The 17,284-nt window shown below is 56.0% G+C and overlaps 2 protein-coding genes across 2 annotated transcripts in view; both read right to left on the bottom strand.

The window, feature by feature from the left end:
• Nucleotides 1-17,284, bottom strand: part of LOC138107669 (TOG array regulator of axonemal microtubules protein 2-like) — a 95,469-nt gene that overhangs the window by 35,251 nt on the left and 42,934 nt on the right. The window lies entirely within an intron of this gene.
• On the bottom strand, nt 1,267-4,525 carry LOC138108825 (serine/threonine-protein kinase pim-1-like; the record flags this gene model as incomplete). The annotated part of the gene is made up of 5 exons (XM_069011984.1): nt 1,267-2,665; nt 2,961-3,137; nt 3,350-3,719; nt 3,933-3,983; nt 4,076-4,525. Coding segments are annotated over 5 exons (1,188 nt in total), but the record flags the coding sequence as incomplete, so codon positions are not given.

Raw genomic sequence — 17,284 nt, 5'->3', positions numbered from 1 at the left:
GAGAGCTGCCTGGGCAGGGGCAATTCTTCCGATTGCATCAGCGTGGCTGTGGCTAGAAAGGGCAGCGAGGAGAGGAATTCAGCGTCTCCTGGCAGCCCCTGAAATCCCAGCTCTCACTTGCGTGCACCGGGGATTCTGCTTCAGACTCTGAACTTGCGCAGCCGCTCCTTGGGCGCTGTTTGCCCCCAGGCACAGCCGTGGGTGCTGCAGCAGCTGTCCCGCACACAGGGCTCTGGAGCCTCCCCGAGGCCGCCAAGGACTGGAGGAGGCCACGTGCCCGGGATCTGGTGCAGCACCGTGGGGCTGTGGGGGATGCTTTGGTCTCTTTGGGGGGGAGGTTGGGGAGCAGGGCAAATGGAATCAAGATGAGACAGGGATCAACCAGCGCCACGCCAGGCAGCGATTTTTCCTACCGGGGCTCCTCTGAGTTTAGCGAGCTAATGAGGCCTGCGGAGCAAACGAGACCCGGGAGCGAGGAGGGAAGGGCTGGCTGGGAAGGAGTCAGATAAAGCCCTTGCAGGCATTTCTCTTTCTCAGGGGCTCCTGGGGAGACAAAGGAGACAAGAAGGATGTCCCATCTCGTGACACTCCCTTTTTTCCTTCAGGAGCTGTACCGCAGTCACTGCCTACGAGAGTTTCCATCGTGATCCCTTTGATGCCAGGGAGCACAAAGAACTTGGAACCTTGCCGGAGTCCAGCCCTGCCTGTCTATCTTGGAGCAGAGGGGAAAGATGAAGAAGTATTTGGGCGGGGCTTGAGCCGAAATGGCATTTTGCCGCTTCTGATTTCCTCCCAGCTTTTGCAGCGGGGCGACCACTGCGTCCCTGCAAACCGCTCCCCTTTCCAAAGCACACGCGGGCCTGGCTGGCAGCTCCGGCTTCTCGAAGGGGCTGCTGCCGTTGGCAACAGGAGCTGTTGTTGAAATTTTCGCGTTGCTTAACCCCCCCTGCCAAAGGCCACCGAGTGGCTGAGGAAGGACACAAAAAGATTGCCCTGGAGGAAGGGGACCAAAAGCTTGGAAAAGGATGAAAGAAAGGCTCCGATGACAACGACAAGAACAAGATTTATTTTTGACAGCAAATTAACACCCGCCGCCCTCCAGCCCTCCCAGATTCGCAGGCCGAGCGGTGCTGCTTCCGTGCCTGAGGTGCTGGCACCCTGGGGAGAGAAACCAGAAAGCCGCGGTCAGCCGGACAGGGCTCCTGTCCCCCCTGTCCCAGCACGGCCTGTGCCCGGGCCAGGCTGCTGGCAGTGCCAATTCTCCGTTTCTAGAGGAGAGCAGCATGGCAGGCCACGTTCCACCTCCTCCACTTAAACACGGCAGAGCAGTCTCCTCAGCAGCTGCAAGAGCGGGATGCTCGTGTGCCCGCTGCCGTCTGCCGGAAGCCCTTCTGCCACCCGTTGCTGTGAAGCCGGGTACCCACCTCTGGAGACCTGCTGCCAGGAGAGGAGCCGATCCCGCACGAGGTCCTCGTCCGTCTTGAAGGCGATGGCCCTGCAGACCGCGGCCCCCCGGGGTAGCGCCGGCACCGGACGCACTCCACACACAGGAGGCCAGCGCTTCCCCATGCGGTCCGGGCACCCGGTGCAATCTTCCTGGAAAAAGCAAAGAACGATTGCATGAAAGTCAATTCAAAACAAGACCTGGAAGCAAGAAAAAGCGTCAAAGGTTATCACCGTATCACGGGCCTGGGGAGGGTCTGAGCACTCCATGCAAGCATTAAGGCTCTCCACGGCTGGGGAAAAACCCCACCTTTCCCACGCGTAAGCCCACCCCTTCCTCAAGGGCCCGCAAAGCAGACCAGCTGGGGCACGCCTTCGGAACCCGCCCCCCTCTGCTGCCCCCCGTCCCTACGGACGGATGCTTTTGCCAGGCTGGCTCCCCCCGCCCCAGCCCGGGCCAGGCTGGGTGGCAGAAGCTGTCAGCAAGGCCGGGCGCTGGCTCCCCCTGCACAGCATCCGTGCCCTGTCCCGCCAAAAAGCAACTTGGCGGCCGGCGGAAAAGTTAATATTCCCCGGCGCCGCCAAGCGGGGAAGCTCCGGCGCCTGGCCCGGCCGAGCCCTGCCACGCCTGGAACCACGAGCATCCCCCCACCCCTCTGCCGGCTGTGGACTCATCTTGATTCCGTCGGGGCGCAGAGCGTGTCCTCCAGGAAGGGGTCGCAACCAAAGCCAACCGGCTTTGCCCCGCCAGCGGCCAGCTTGAGGACGGTGTTGTCCGGCTCCAGGTCGTGCTCCAGAAGAACACCCCGGCAGTGCCTCGGCTTGCGGGGACATCACGATGCCATTGAGCTGCAGGGGGATGTTTCCCCTTTTCCAGTCCGTGGCAACTTCACCGCACTGCCACGACTTCTCCAATAGGATGGGGAGCACTGAGCCGCTTCCTCCACAAGGCGCCGAGGACCAGCGGAAGCATCTCCTCGGCTGCGCTCTCTCCTCCGTGCCACGGCCGCAGGGAAACGCTCTGCCGTTTTCTTCGAGCGCCCCGAGACGCGTGCAGCTGGTGCTTGCTGGGCTCCTGGATCCTACTGTGCAGAGGGATGGATCTCTGCTGTCTCCTGGGCCAGGTGACGGTCCTGCAGCCAAGAATGCTCAAACAGGTCTTCCAAGGACGGCCTGTGCGCGGGGTCCATGGATAAACACCACCGGATGAGGTGCTGGCACTCTGGGGAGAGAAACGGGAAAACGCTGCTCAGCGGGACAAGGCTCCTGCCCCTGCTCTCCCAGATTCCACGGTGCCCAGGCCACACTAGGAGCGCTCGGAAGCTGCACCCCAACCTTCCCGTCGATCCTCCCTTTCGGACGAGAGCAGCCCAGAGGCACACGTGCCACCTCCTCCAGCTAACCCCAGCAGATCAGCCTCCTCCCTAGCTGCAAGAGCAGGACGCCTGTGTGCCACCTGCCCTCTGCCAACCACGTCCTTCCCCCCCTCCCCCCGTGCCGTGAAGGCGCATCCCCACCTTGAGACACCCGGGGCGGGAAGAAGAGCTGGCCCCGGATGATGTCCTCATCCGTGTTGAAAGGAAGGTGCCCACAGACCAGCTCATAGAGCAGGATGCCCAGGGACCAGATGGTGGCTGGCTGGCCATGGTAGCAGCCAAAGAGGATCCACTCCGGCGGGCTGTACTCCGGCGTGCCTACGGGACACGGGCGCAGCTCATCAGGCCCTGATGAGTGCTGCTCCCTCCCAGCCAGCTCCCGTTCCACAACAGGCAGCCCTCGCCCCGCCGGAAAGCAACTTGGCTGCAGCCGGCTGCAGAAGGATTTCCCCTCGCTCCCTCCCTCTTCCCCCTCTGTCAGCAAAGGGGGGAATCTCTGCTGCCCGGCTGGGCCCCGCCTTCGGGCTCACCTGACATTCGGGTGTAGAAGGTGTCCTGGAGGACCGTGCCACACCCGAAGTCGATGAGCTTTGCCTCGCCGGTGGCCAGGTCGACGAGGACGTTCTCGGCCTTGATGTCGCGGTGCAGGACGCCGCGGCTGGTGCAGTGCCGCACGGCCTCCAGCACCTGGCGGAACAGCCCCCGCGCCACGGGCTCCGTCAGGAAGCCCCGCTCCTCCAGGAAGTACCAGAGGTCCTGACAGCGCTCCGGACGCTCCGTGACCAGCGCGAAGCCGTCGGGCAGCTCGAACCAGTCCAGGAGCCGCACCACGCCGCGGAAGCCAGGGCGCGACACCATCCAGAGCAGCGCCAGCTCCAGGGGCACAAGGGCGCCGTTGTGCTGCGGGGGGGACCGCGATGCCGTCAGCGGGGCCGATGCTGCGCCGAGCCTTCGGCACCCCGGCCCGGCCCCAGCGCCGCTCGCCATTGCCCGGCCCGGGACGCTCCGCGGCCCCCGCTCACTGCACGCTCGCTCCCCTCGCAGCGTCCCGGCTCCCACCCTCCCGGGCCTCGCCCTAGCCCCGCCCGCCACGCCCCGCCGGCTTTCACTCACCAGCCGCGCCCACTCCGGGATGCGATCGCGGGACACTCGCTTGATGGCCACCTGCAAGTCAAGGCGAGCGGCGGGCTGAGCTCGTCGCCCGTCGCCCGTCGCCCGCCGCCCGCCGCCCCCCTCCGACCCGGCCCCACTCTTACCGGGGCGCCGTCGGCGAGCCGGGTCCCGGAGTAAACGCTGCCGCAGCCGCCGCTCCCCAGCAGCGGGCCCTGCCGGTAGAGCTGCTCCAGGGGAGGCTTCTCCGCCCGTGCGGGCGGCACCGCGCTCTCGGCATTCTGCCCGGGGCCCCCGGGCGCTGCTGCTTCCCGAGCCGCCCCGGGGCCGGCGGCCGAGCTGACGAGCGGCGGAGTTCGGAGCGGGGAAGCTGCCGGCGATGCTGCGGACGACGCTGCCGGGGACGGGGCGGGAGCCGGGCGGCAGCGGGGCGGCTCCGGGCGGAAGCGCCGGAGGGGCCTCGTTCGGGGCCGGGGCCGGGCCAGGGCCCGCGCCAGGCGGAGCCAAAAGAGCGTGCTGCTCCGCCAGCACCAGAGCGAGCGGCACTTCCAGCGGCGCCGCTGCCAGGACGGAGAGAGCCCGGCGGAGGCGGCACCGCGGCGGGCCGGGCAGGGGCGGGCAGGGGGCGGCCCCGCCGAGGGGCGGCAGCGGGGCGGCTCCGGGCGGAGCCGCGGGAGGGGCCTCGGCCGGGGCCGGGCCAGGGCCCGCGCCAGGCGGAGCCAAAAGAGCGTGCTGCTCCGCCAGCACCAGAGCCGCTGCCAGGACGGAGAGAGCCCGGCGGAGGCGGCACCGCGGCGGGCACGGGGCGGCCCCGCAGAGGGGCGGCCCGCGGGACGCGGCATGAGCCGCGCTGGGAGAGGCGGAGACAGGGACGGGACGGGAGTGAGTGGAGTGTGAGAGGGAGAAGGGGACGGAGAGCGAGCGGAAATCCGAGTGGAAAACCGATCGAGAGAGGCGCTGCTGCCGCTGCTGCTGCCGCTGCTGCTGCCGCTGAGCCGCCGGAGCGCGCGGCCGTTCCGTTCGTCCGTTCCCTGCACGAGCCCACCGGAGGAGCCGGCGCGCGCCCCGCGGAAGGGAAGAAGCAAACAAAGAAATAAATGCCCGTGAAAGAAATAACCTAATAAATCAATACAGAAATAAAGAAAAGTGTGGGCTTGTAGCTTTCTTCTTCCTTGGGTGAGATGAAGCATTTCACCGGGAAGAGTTCCCTGTCCTGATGGTTGTGCGAGAGTGGACAGGAGTGGAGCCTTTAATTTTCAGGTAGAAAAGATAAATCGTGTCAGTAATGTCATCTCTTTTCATCCTCTGTTGAGACAGTTGCAGGCTGCCAAAAGACAGAGTCTGCAATGTGGAACTTGGTCCCAAGCTTCTTTTTCTGCCAGAGGATGAGGAGGGGAAGTATCCCAGAATCACGGAGTCACGGCATGGTTTGGCTTGGACGGGACCTGAAAGATCACGTCGTTGCAAGCCCCCCTGCTGTGGCTAGGGACCCCTGGCACTGGACCAAGGGCTTGTCTAGAGCTCCATCCAGCCTGGCCTTGAACACTGCCAGGGAGGGGGTAGCCACACCTTCTCCGGGCAACCTGTGCCACGAGAGTCATTTTTCTGAATACCTCATCTAAACCTACTCTCTTTCCGTTTGGATCCATTCTCCCTTGTCCTGTCCTTGCCTGCCCTTGTCCAAAGTCCCTCTCCAGCTTTCTTGTAGGTTGCCGTCAGGTCCTGGAAGGCCACGGTTCCGTCGAGCCTAAGCCTAAGTGTCTTTTGCTGGCTGAACAAGCCCAGCTGTCTCAGCCTTTCCTTGCAGGAGAGGTGCTCCAGCGCTCGCTAAATCTCGGTGTCCCCCGTCCGCACGTGCTCCAGCCCGTCCGTGTCCTTGCCGTCCGTGCTGGGGAGCCCGGCAGAGCCGGATGCAGCGCTGCAGGTGCAGTGTCACCGGCGTGGAGGAGACACGGCCCTGCCAGCGGCTCCGGGAGCCAGCAGTTGGCGACTGGCCGCCCGCTTGCCAGAGAGCCGGGGCCTTTGTGCCTCCCCTGCTCCCCGCGCCTTTCCCCGCCGCTCCCTCGCTCCCTCGCTCCCTCGCTCGGGGGAAATCCACCCTCTGCCGCCCCGCCCCGCTGCCCCGGGGGCTCCCCGGCGCCATCTTGAGGGCCCCAGGCCTCGGCCTCACCAGGCTCACCCGAAGGCCGTGGGGACACAAACACACGCACAGAAAGTGCCCTAGGGTTCCAAGGTCAAGCTTTTGCCTACGGCATCAGTTTGCTTTCAGACTGTGGACGAGATTATAAAATCACCAGGAGGAAAGAGCATGAAAAAGTTCTGCTTGGGCAGTACCTCAAGGCTTTGAGGGAGAGGGTTTGTGGTGCTTCCTCGCTCACAGGGAGCTGCAGGAAGTAAAACTAGAAATAAACTAGTAATAAACTAGTAAAAATAGTCATAACCCCGTATTAATTGGAAGGAAAACCTGAGGAATTGGCAGCTAGCCCCTCAGAAACATGAGGAGCAAAAGCCAGTCTTCTACCTGAGAGCTGCCTGGGCAGGGGCAATTCTTCCAATTGCATCAGCATGGCTGTGGCTAGAAAGGGCAGCGAGGAGAGGAATTCAGCGTCTCCTGGCAGCCCCTGAAATCCCAGCTCTCACTTGCGTGCACCGGGGATTCTGCTTCAGACTCTGAACTTGCGCAGCCGCTCCTTGGGCGCTGTTTGCCCCCAGGCACAGCGGTGGGTGCTGCAGCAGCTGTCCCGCACACAGGGCTCTGGAGCCTCCCCGAGGCCGCCAAGGACTGGAGGAGGCCATGTGCCCGGGATCTGGTGCAGCACCGTGGGGCTGTGGGGGATGCTTTGGTCTCTTTGGGGCGGGGGGTGGGGAGCGCCCACTCCGGGATGCGATCGCGGGACACTCGCTTGATGGCCACCTGCAAGTGGGGAGAGAAACCGGAAACAACGCCCATATTTAATGTGACTCCTCCTGGGAAATCATAGAATCACAGAATGATTTATATTGGAAAGATCCTGAGAGATTTTCTACTTCCAAAGCCCTGGCTGTGGGCAGGGACATCTTCCACTAGACGAGGTTGCTCAGGGCTCAATCCAACCTGGCCTTGAATGCTTCCAGGCTTGGGGCATCCACAGCTTCTCTGGGTAACTTGTTCCCTGTACCTCAGCAGCCTCCCAGTAAAGAATTTCTTCCTAGAAACTTGCAAAAGAGAGTAGAACTATTTCTGTAAATACAACAGCAACAAAAGGAGGGCTGAGGAGAATCTCTGCCTTTTACTGGATGTGGGGGGAAACATAGAACAAAGCATGAAGAAAAGCCTGAAGTACTTAATGCACTCTTCCTTCCCTGGGTGAAGACTGTCAGGATGGGCGGGCCCAGGGAGTGGTGGAATTAAATGGAATTAAATGCAGTTGGTGGCTGGTCCCAAGTGGTGTTCCCCAGGGCTCAGCACTGGGGCCAGTCGTGTTTCATATCTTTATCAATGATCTGGAGGAGAGGATCAAGGGCATCTCAGCCAGTTTGCAGATGACGCCAAGCTGGGTGGGAGCGTTGATCTGCTGGAGGGTAGGAAGTCTCTACAGAGAGATCTGGCCAGGCTGGATCATGGGCTGAGGTCAGTTGTATGAGGTTCAACAAGGTGAAGTGTCCCGTCCTGCACTTGGGCCACAACAACCCCACGGAAGGCTACAGGCCGGGGGCAGAGTGGCTGGAAAGCTGCCCAGCAGAAAAGGAGCTGAGGGTGCTGCTTGGCAGTGGCTGAACGTGAGCCAGCGTGTGCCCAGGTGGCCAAGAAGGCCAATGGCATCCCGTCCTGGGATATGCTTTAGTGGTGGCCTTGGCAGTGTTAGCGGCCTCAGGTTATTGGGGGGACTCTGTGATCTTAAAGGTCTTTCCCAATGGAAACAGTTCTGTGATTCTAAACCTCCATTCCTTGTTTTGAAGGATGCAGTCCCAAACAGACCCACATTTGTGTTCTTAAGGAATTTAGCATCTACCTTTCCGTGCAAGTAAGAGGAATCAGGCTTTAAATGCTCTCGAAACACTTTTATTCCTTGATCTTAAGCTGTGTGTTTGAATTGAGGAGATTTTGTACAGAAAGGTTGGACCAGAAGATAAATGCAGGCAATTTAGCTTCAATGGCACTTGTTTCATCTGCTTTTCTGCTTCCTTTCCCCATGGGGGGCAGATTTGGGAGTATTTGTCTTGTGCTTTTGAGTTCTGGCCCAGACTTGCTCATGGATGTGCTGTAAAACCTTAGCTACCCCTTTCTACTGACAAAATCTTGCAGGCTGGTGGGAATTGCTAGAGACAAGGCTTATAAAGCAGTCCCCAGTATGATTAGCCCAGTGTCCCTGCTTAAATCCAGGCCTGCTTGTATTAAAAAGGAGCAAACTCTTCTAACCACCCCGCCTTTTATTTGTAGCTCTTGGGGCAAGTCCTGTGTGCCATTCCAACTCTTTGTTATCAAATGTGTGAAGTGATGTTGCTGCTGTAGCAGCAGCCTGAGTTCCGTGGGAACAACTCCAAAGCACTGTCCTGGGTCCCACTGCAGTGGGCAAGGTCAGAGACTTGCCTCTGCTGCCATGGGCATCCTGCCATGGGGAGAGCAGCTGCTGGGGCTTCCCCCATTCTGCTGACAGCAGTCTGCCTCCAACATGTGGACTGTATGGCCATGATTTTGACAGAATGTGCAAAATGCATCATTTGAACATTTTTTATGTTGCTCTAACATGACCTGACTCCAGCAGTTTGGTAGGCAGGACGCCTTGTGGGCAGGGCCATGGCAGGGATGGGTGGCTGTCACTTGCACTGGCAGTGTTATTTTTCCATGCAGGCTCCTGATGCTGTGGGGCAACGCACCAGCAGCTGTGTGGGGCCCAGCGACCAGCAGCACACCGAGGAGACCCTCATCTGCACAGAGCCCATCGCCCCTTTGCTCCCCCCATGGCGGCACAAGACAATTCCGCCCCAGGTGAAGGGCTGCAGCAGACTGGAGACTCCTTCAGCCAGGACTCGTTGCAATCTCCTTCCTGCAGCTGTGCCCGGAGGATGTTGGCCTGCAGCGGCGGTGCCGATGCCCAGGAATGCTGCTCGGCTCAGGGAGGCAGAGTGGGTACAAAAGCTGCACTCAAAGCGCTGATCGCGAGACCCCAGAGCCGCTGGCAAGTGCAGCAGCTCTTCTTCATTCCGTGCAAGTGAGAGCCCAGCCTTAGAGCCTGTCCCGGGGGACAGGGAAACGCTCTGTGTATAGTTTTGAATGTTCAGGGACAGCCAAGATGAGAATTGTTTTGAGGCAGGTGATGTTAATGTTGGGTTTGGGTGTGTCTGCAGGAAAGAAAGCAGGAATGAACCCCTGCCACAAGGAAGGAGAACATTTGCATGGCCAATTTACACCCTACAGACACACGGATCATATCGGCCCGCTGAATACTGGGAGCATCTATTGCAGGGGGCAAAGCTTCCTTTAATAGATGGGAAAGATGAGATTTGAACAAATAATTTTGCTGATGCAGAAAAAGGGATGAGACCCACTGATCCCTTGCCTCAGGGTTAGTTCTGCCAAATCCTGGGCACGGCCCCTTTGGAATGACTCCGTAATTGCTGATATGCAGCTGGAATGCTGAATGCATCTGGGGAGAAGTATTGCTGAGTATGTAAGGTGGCATTTTTGCTGGATTAATTCTGGACTAGGAGTGTGTAGGTAATGTAACTGTAATGTTCTACAGGGGGAAAAAAATCCTGATTTCAGAAAGTTATTCTTTTTTTTTACCGCTTGGCTGCCACATGATTTTATCATCGGTGGAGGACTGTAGAGAATGATTAGTTCTCTGAGTTTTAGGAGCTCTGTTGGAGAGCATTTCAGAATGACCTGCCCAGTGGTTTTTCCATTAGGTAGATTTTCAATTGTTAGGATTAGCCAAGATCAGAAATATTTTGAGGCAGGTCATGTTTATGTTGGGTTTGGGTGTCTCTGCAGGAAGGAAAGCAGGGAATAAACCCCTAGAAAAATGAAGTAGAGCAAAAGTGGATTGTTTGGATAGGCCAATTTGTTCCCTACAGATATGGGCTGCTTGAATACTGGGGATATCTAATGGAGAGTGCAAAGCTTCTTCAACTTCTAACATGGGGTACCACTGTTCATGTGCCAGCCCTTCGTTTGATGTGAACAGAAAAAATCAAATCCAAAAAGTGCAAAACCCAGCCCAGATCTGAGTGGGAGTTACAAAAATAAATGCCTTGAGAAGTAGCTTTGGAAAGTGCCTTTCCTCCTAGACAGTGTCAAACCCACAGGCCTAGCCTGCTGGGGCTTAGGGCTGGCTGCCCTTGGGAAGGGAAGGGGATGGTGTTGGGATGGGGGTTTTGCGGCCATGGAAACGAGAGAACCACGGGCGAGCGTGTCACAAAGGGGCAGCCCCGCGCTGAGGTTGTGAAGGTCGCGGGTGTCACAGGCACAGCGGCAGGAGACGCGTCCGGCTCTGCCTCTCTGCGCCGACTGCTGGCGATTGGAGTCCCCCGACCTTGTTCTAAGGCTGGGTACCAAGCTCCCGTCGCTGTCTACGCCGAGAGCGTTCCCAAATTCAAACCCAGATACTTCTGCGAGGCAGAAGCACGGGTTCGAACATGGACTTCACTGGAAAAGGAAAGACCGCTGAAGAAAAAGGTGAGGATAGAATGGAGATGAAAGGCCTCGGCCAAATGGAAAAAAATCCCAGCAGATTTCAGGGAAAACTGGTCGATGGTGGTCAGTGCTGGCTCTGTGTCAGAGTAGGTGGCTGACAGGTACAGATGATCCTGCAAGGATGCCCAAGGCATCACAACATTCTGTCCTTGGTTTACTCTGCTTTCTCCTTTTTCTCAGTAGCCAAATGACTCATACTGCCAGTCAGGACAGGGACTGTGGCCACAGCAGACCACAAAGTGGACATGGTCATAAGATGCAAGGCCTGTTTCTATCTTTGCCATCAATGTCAGGTCTCACTAAAAATAAATTTCCCCTTCTTCGTCTGCTGGCTGATCAGCTCGACCCCTGAGGATGTTATAACAGTGCTGTTAAAACACCAGCAAGGCCTGCCTGCTTGCTGAGAGGTCTTGCTGGTTTGCAGGAACAGCAGTCAGGACTGGGTCTGTACTTGGTATGCACAGAAGCCCAGTCTCAAGAAGGAATGGGTTTTTTCCCCTCTTATCATTGCAGCCTTCCACCTTGCCCTTCAGGCTTGCCAGGTCCATACTGTTAAGAACAATCACAGCGATGCTAGTTTCATGAAAGATAAAAACAAAGCAAACTTCTCAATACTTAAGAAATCCTTGGATGCCTCACCCATTCAATGAGTAGATATCAAAGGCTGGAGTTCAGCTAACTCACTTCTTCCCTTGTACCTGATCTACAGCTTCTTCTGAAGACAAAGCCTCAAGGAAGAAGTGGATGGAGACCATGCCTAAGGAGGGCCCTGTGTGGCCTCCCCACCCTGGTGCCCTCCCTCCCCTGCCTGGCTGCAAGGATGCTGTGCAGACCCCCAGGCTTGGCAGTGCAGGTCTCCGCTCACAGCCTGCTCAGGGGGCCTTGGCCCAGGAGCCCCGGCAGGGGCAGCTGAGCAGCGCTGCCCCCGGGGTCACTGCCAGGGAGGACACGGTGAAGGCTGAGCATGGCTCAGCCTCACAAAGAGGTAAGGCGGGAGCTGGGCCGCTCTCTGGCGGGAGGAAGGCTCTTGTGCCAGCCTAGAGAGCCTGGGCACATTGCCAGGGAACAGTTCTGCCCTGCATGTGCCCCCTGCAATGAGCTGTGCAGCTCCCAGTGCCCCGTGTAGCTGTAGGGCTGCTCAGCTGTGGGGCCGGGAGAGGAGCCGGAGGGTGCGTGTGCAGCTGAGCCATTCCTGGAAAGCACAGGGCTCTGGGCTCCCTGCTGTCCCAGGGCAGCCCAGAGGCCACGCTGTTCCTGTGCTGGCTCTCTGGAAGTGGGTCAGGGTGTCTCCCTGGTCTGCCTCAAGTGGCTGCTGGCAGGAGCGTGTTTCCCTGTGCAGCTCTTTAGAAGTTACCTGGGAATCTCTCCAATGAAATAGTGTACCTTCAGATGCTTTATGTTGGCATTGTGGCCTCTGTTATATTTTGTGTCTCCATTTTGCAGGACTGACTGGCTACACTCTTGCCAAGAAGTTTACCGTGGCATCTCCCTCCATGCTCCTTCCCTCCAAGCCATTGCCTCCCATCCAGAAGAGCTCTCCTTCTTCTAACACCAACAAAATATGTAGCGGAGAGCAGGAGAATGGGAAAACTGTCACCGGCAATGGTGATGACAGAAGAAAACAGCAGGAGCTGAGTTCAGAGGGAACAGGACATACGGTAAGGACCAGCCTAAGTCCTGTCTGGTGGATTTCCAGTTTATGTGCTGTAGGCAGAGCTCTGAGAGCTTTTGCTGTGGTGTGAGCCCAGGGAAGCAGCTGAGCAAAGAGAGAGCTCAGCAGGACACTGCACTTCAGGCTGTCTTTGCAGTGGGTGTGTAGTGCAGGCGTCATGTCCTCAGCGTGTATCAGTAGCAGGGGAGGTCTTTGCATGGTTTTGGGGCTCTGTTGTGGCTCCTGCTCTGTCTTATGGCTGAGAAAACACCAACAGGCAGTCAGAGCAGCTGAAGTTGGCCAATCTTGTGAACCAATCCTTCTACATTTAGTGAACTACGGGTATGTGTGAACCATCTGTGTGTCTTGGTGGTATTTTCTGTCAGCTGTGTCCTGTTTGGACGGAGAAAGGTGTTTGCTGGAACAGGCAGACCTGCAAAGTCAGTTCCAGGTTGTGTCGGCTTTTGAGTTGTACAGGCATGCCCTTGTGCCCAGTTGTCTCTGATGCTATTTCTAGACTTCATCATCTTCTGGGCAGCTTTGTGCAATCGTGCATGGCTTTGTCCAGAGGGAAGGGATGGCAGGTGGCCATGGGGAGAGCAGTCCAGAGCCCACCCCCACGATTGCCTTTGCAGCAAGGCCAGGACCTGCAGTTGTTTTGGGTTTGCCGTGGGGTGCAGGAGGAGGCGGATGAACAACAGCTTTGGTAAACAGAATGTCCAACCCAAGGCTTGTGTACTTGATTCCAGCCTTGCTGAGAAAGGGCCCAGCGTATCCCTGACAGGAAGTGATCCTTCCGCTGAAGTTTGAACAGGGCCTGGTTTGGCTCTTTAGCTGTGCCAGGGGCAATGGGATATTAAGGAAGGGTGTGCATCTGCCCCCGCTGCCTCCACCCCCCTTGCTGGACATGGCATGGGGGCCCTGGAGCAATTTGGGCAGGCAGAGGCCTTCCAGAGAGCAGCAGGGCAGGGAGCTCTGTGGAACTTCCTAAATGCCAGTGAGCCTGAGATGATGGATGTGTGGGAGCTGGAGAGCACCGAGCATCCCCAGAGCTCAGCAGCATCGGGGCTCAAAGGCTGCTGGGGAACTGTACGAGGGAAGGGAAGCAGCAGCAGAAAGGAGGGGCTTGAGAAAAGCAGGTTTGGACATCCTGCAGAATGGCTTTGTGGGGGCTTGGCTGGAGATCAGCACTGGCTGTTAGGTGCTTTAGGGACAGGGATCCAAGCCCATTCCCATACGATCCAAAAGGCCAGTGGAAGCAGTGGCACCACAGGACATCTTGGTGCCAAACATGTGGATGCCAGCTGGCAATCCAGCCTTATTTCCAGAGAAGTGAGCACAGGGATAGAAGTGGCAAATGTGGGACATGGTCTCTCACTCACCACTTCCCTTTCCATTCCCTGTCCTAGACCAAGCTGCTCCATAAGTTTGACATTTCTGCCAGGTCCCAGCTAACAGCATGGCTAAATGTCTTCAGGCATGAATGGGGGCAAGGCTGGATGCTTGATCTGAGGAGTACTGTGTTCTACTCTTTGCAGGCTTCCTTGCTGTTTTCCAGCGGTGGGGATATGAAGAAGGGGTCATTGGGACCACCTTTGATCCCCCCAATACGCAAGGCAGTGAGTCCCCCTGTGAGCAGTGCGGCAGCGTCTGTCCCAAGCTCTCTGCAGCTGGATTTCCAGGAGTCCCCGGAGATGAGGTAAGCCAAGGTGTCTGCTGCTCCAGTGTGCTGTTCCTCTCGCTCTTTCAGTCTTGTGAGGTTATTTTCCACAGTCATGTCTCCCATGTATTTAGGCAAACCTCCGTGTATTCCCCATTTTGCCCATCTGTGGTGATCCAGCGCAATGGCAAACCCAACACCATATGCCCTAAGAGCAGAGGTGGTTGTGGGGAAGAGGAGGCAGGGCTTAAGAGCTCCTCAGAACAGGTCCTCTGCTGGACTTGGCTGCTGATTCCCTCTATGATGTTTGTGGTGTCATTTGGGAACTGTATTGCATGGATCTGGATACTGCAGTTCTTTGAATACTGTGATCCTTGACTGTCAACTTCTGCAGCCATGAGAATATGGCAGGGCAAATATTGGCTACTGAGGAGGTGTCTGCAAATTCAGGTGCTGCTTCTGTAAATGTCAGGCGTGACTTCTCTGTGCCTGGGCCTCCACCGTGAAACCAGAGCCCAGATAAAACTTGGGGTACAGATGTATAATCTGATCGATGTCTAGTATTTCGATCTGGGCTTAAGATCAAAGAGGGCAAGGTGCTAGAGAAGAGTTATAGGACTGTACCTGATGCAAAGATATTAGCTTGGATATAGGTGTGAGAAAATGTAGCTGTCAAGCTTATCCTAGTGACAAGGATACAGAAGGAGTCACAGAAGTTGCAATTGAAAAGCATCCGTAGGGCTTTTAAAGTGCAATCTGAATATCCTTACCTAGCAGCTGAGTTGGAAAAGGCCTTTTTGTCCTTGAAAGAGCAAGCAGGTGTACTGTCATTCTCAGGAGAGAGCAGTGCTATGACCCCATGTAGCCCGAGACTGTCACCAGTGTAAGGCATGAGCAGGCAAAGTCAAGCTTTGTCAGGAGAACAAAAGTAGCTGCCCTCCATACAGACTTGTGTCTCAGCTCAGCAGCTCTTGCTGCTTCACAGAGGCTGTAGGAGCCACTTGGCTCCAAAAGGAGAGAACTGGGCAGGTCTGATGCAAGTTGAAGAATGACTGCTGTGTTTCAGCCAGAGCTTGGCAAGCTCTGTGGGACTCCAGCAACTGAAAGCTTAAGGACAATTCATCAGCTTTGCAATTGGGTTTGCAGTTGGGTTGGTTTGCAGTTTTGCAGTTGGGTTTATGTGTTGCATTTCCTCCTTCATCAGGGGGACCATGCTAAGAAGGTTTGCCTCCTTTGTTGCTACACACATTCCATGCCCTTCTCTTTCTACCTGCTCATATGTTCTTTTGTCCTCCATTTTCTCAAGGCCAAGATCCAGCAGCAGAAGCAAAGAGAAGAACTCTGAACATGCAAGTAGGTACAGGGCATGTCTGTCCCTAAAATGACCATTGGAATGCTGATCCAGGGGTGGCATTGGGACATTTGGGTTGAAAACCATCCTGCTTTAAATTTCTTCGAATCCCTTTCAATTCCTTGATGGGCTCAGTGGACTCTCCCAGAGCCTGGTCACTGGGAGTGTGCTCCGGTGGTGCAGCGAAAATTACTCCAGGAGCTGCACTGGTACCTTGGGGCTTGGGAAATGTGCCACAGGAAAAGAAAACATTCCTCTCCATCCTGCACATGCCTTTCGTCTCCCTGCACCCTTTCTAAGGTCATAATTAGTAGAGAAAAAAAGACATTTAGCATGAAAGGAGAAATGTTCCCACTCCTTCCTCCTGCCTTTGAAGGAGGACACCTTCCCTTGGGGCAGTTTCTGTGCTGAAGCCTTTGCGATCTGAAGGAGATTCATGGACATTGCCTGGTTTTGCATGGGGAGAAATAGGGAAACCTCCTTAGACAGAAAGGCCTTGTTAATGTTCCAATTAAGGGGAAGGAGACTTCCAAATGGATGCAGCCTATGCAGGATCAGAGTTTGTCATCCTCTGACAGCACAGGCCTAAAGCCACCTATGGCAGGTTCACGATGGCAAATCTCTTCCCCGACTCTCTCTGCCCGTGTCAGTAGTGCAGGCTGAGGCTGGGGGAGGAGATGGCTTCTGCCCTGTCCCCCCTCCCTGCCTTGCCTGAGCCCTGACAAGAAGAGTTGTGCCAGACAAAATGCGGTGTCTGGTGCATGTGTGTCAGCCCCTGCTTTCAAGTTCAAAGCCTCAATGACAGTGGTGTTGCTCCTTTGCCATCTCTGGGCATGGAATGATAGGAGAGGTGAGATTTGAAGGAACAATTTTGCTGATGCAGAAAAAGGGATCAGATCCACTGGTCCCTTGCCTCAGGGTTAGTTCTGCCAAATCCTTGGCAAGGCCCCTTTGGAATGACTCCGTAATTGCTGATATGCAGCTGGAATGCTGAATGCATCTGGGGAGAAGTATTGCTGAGTATGTAAGGTGGCATTTTAGCTGGATTAATTCTGCACTAGAAATGAGCTATCTCATTAAAGCTTACCTGTTACGCTTTTATAATTGTGCTGACCATTCTACAGGGGAAAAAAATCCTGATTTAAGACAGTTATTCCTTTTTACTGCCCTGCTGCCACATGATTTTATCATCGGTGGAGGCCTGTACAGAATGATTAGTTCTCTGAGTTTTAAAAGCTCCGTTGGAGAGCATTTCAGATTAACCTGCCCCTGCCATTTCCATTAAGAAAATTTTGAATTGTCAGGATTAGCGAAGATCAGAAATGTTTTGAGGCAGGTCATGTTTATGTTGGGTTTGGGTGTCTCCACAGGGGAGAAAGCAGGGAATAAACCCCTGGAGCAACAAAGCAGAGAAAAGCTGGAACGTTTGCATGAACAATGTGCTCCCTACAGATATGGGCTGCTTGAATACTGGGGACATCTAAATTTGATTGCAAATCTTCTTTTGCTTCTAACACATGGTGCCATTGTTTGTGTCCCAGCACTGCCTTTGTTGTAAAGAGAAATAAAAACCACCAACAAAACCCAGCCGAGAACTGAGGGGGAGTTACAGAAACAAAGGCCTTGAAAACTGGCTTTGGAAAGCAATTACTTCCTAGGTGGAATTGTCAAATTCTAGAGACCCCCCTGTGGGTTGCCAACTGTTTGGAAGGAAAGGGATCCCCAACTAGTGGATGAGCCATGAGCAGCACAGAAGCAAAGTAGTGGAATGTCTCTCTCCTGTCCTGCCAGCTCCATAGAGTTCAGACCAATTATAGTGATGCTAGTCTCATGAAAAATAAAAACAAAGCGATCTTCTCAATATTAAAACACCCCTCGAGTGCCTCACCCATTAGTTGTGGTGATTGTAAAGGTGGGAGTTCAACTAACTCACTTCTTCCCTTGTACCTGATCTACAGCTTCTTCTGAGTCTACAACAAAAGCCCAGAGGAAGAAAAAAAATTCATGGTGTGTGATA

This window comes from Aphelocoma coerulescens, chromosome 3 (genome assembly GCF_041296385.1).
Source record: "Aphelocoma coerulescens isolate FSJ_1873_10779 chromosome 3, UR_Acoe_1.0, whole genome shotgun sequence".
Taxonomy (NCBI): Eukaryota; Metazoa; Chordata; class Aves; order Passeriformes; family Corvidae; genus Aphelocoma; species Aphelocoma coerulescens.
Note: the sequence above shows the minus strand (reverse complement) of the source record. Positions and strands in the feature narration are given on the sequence as shown.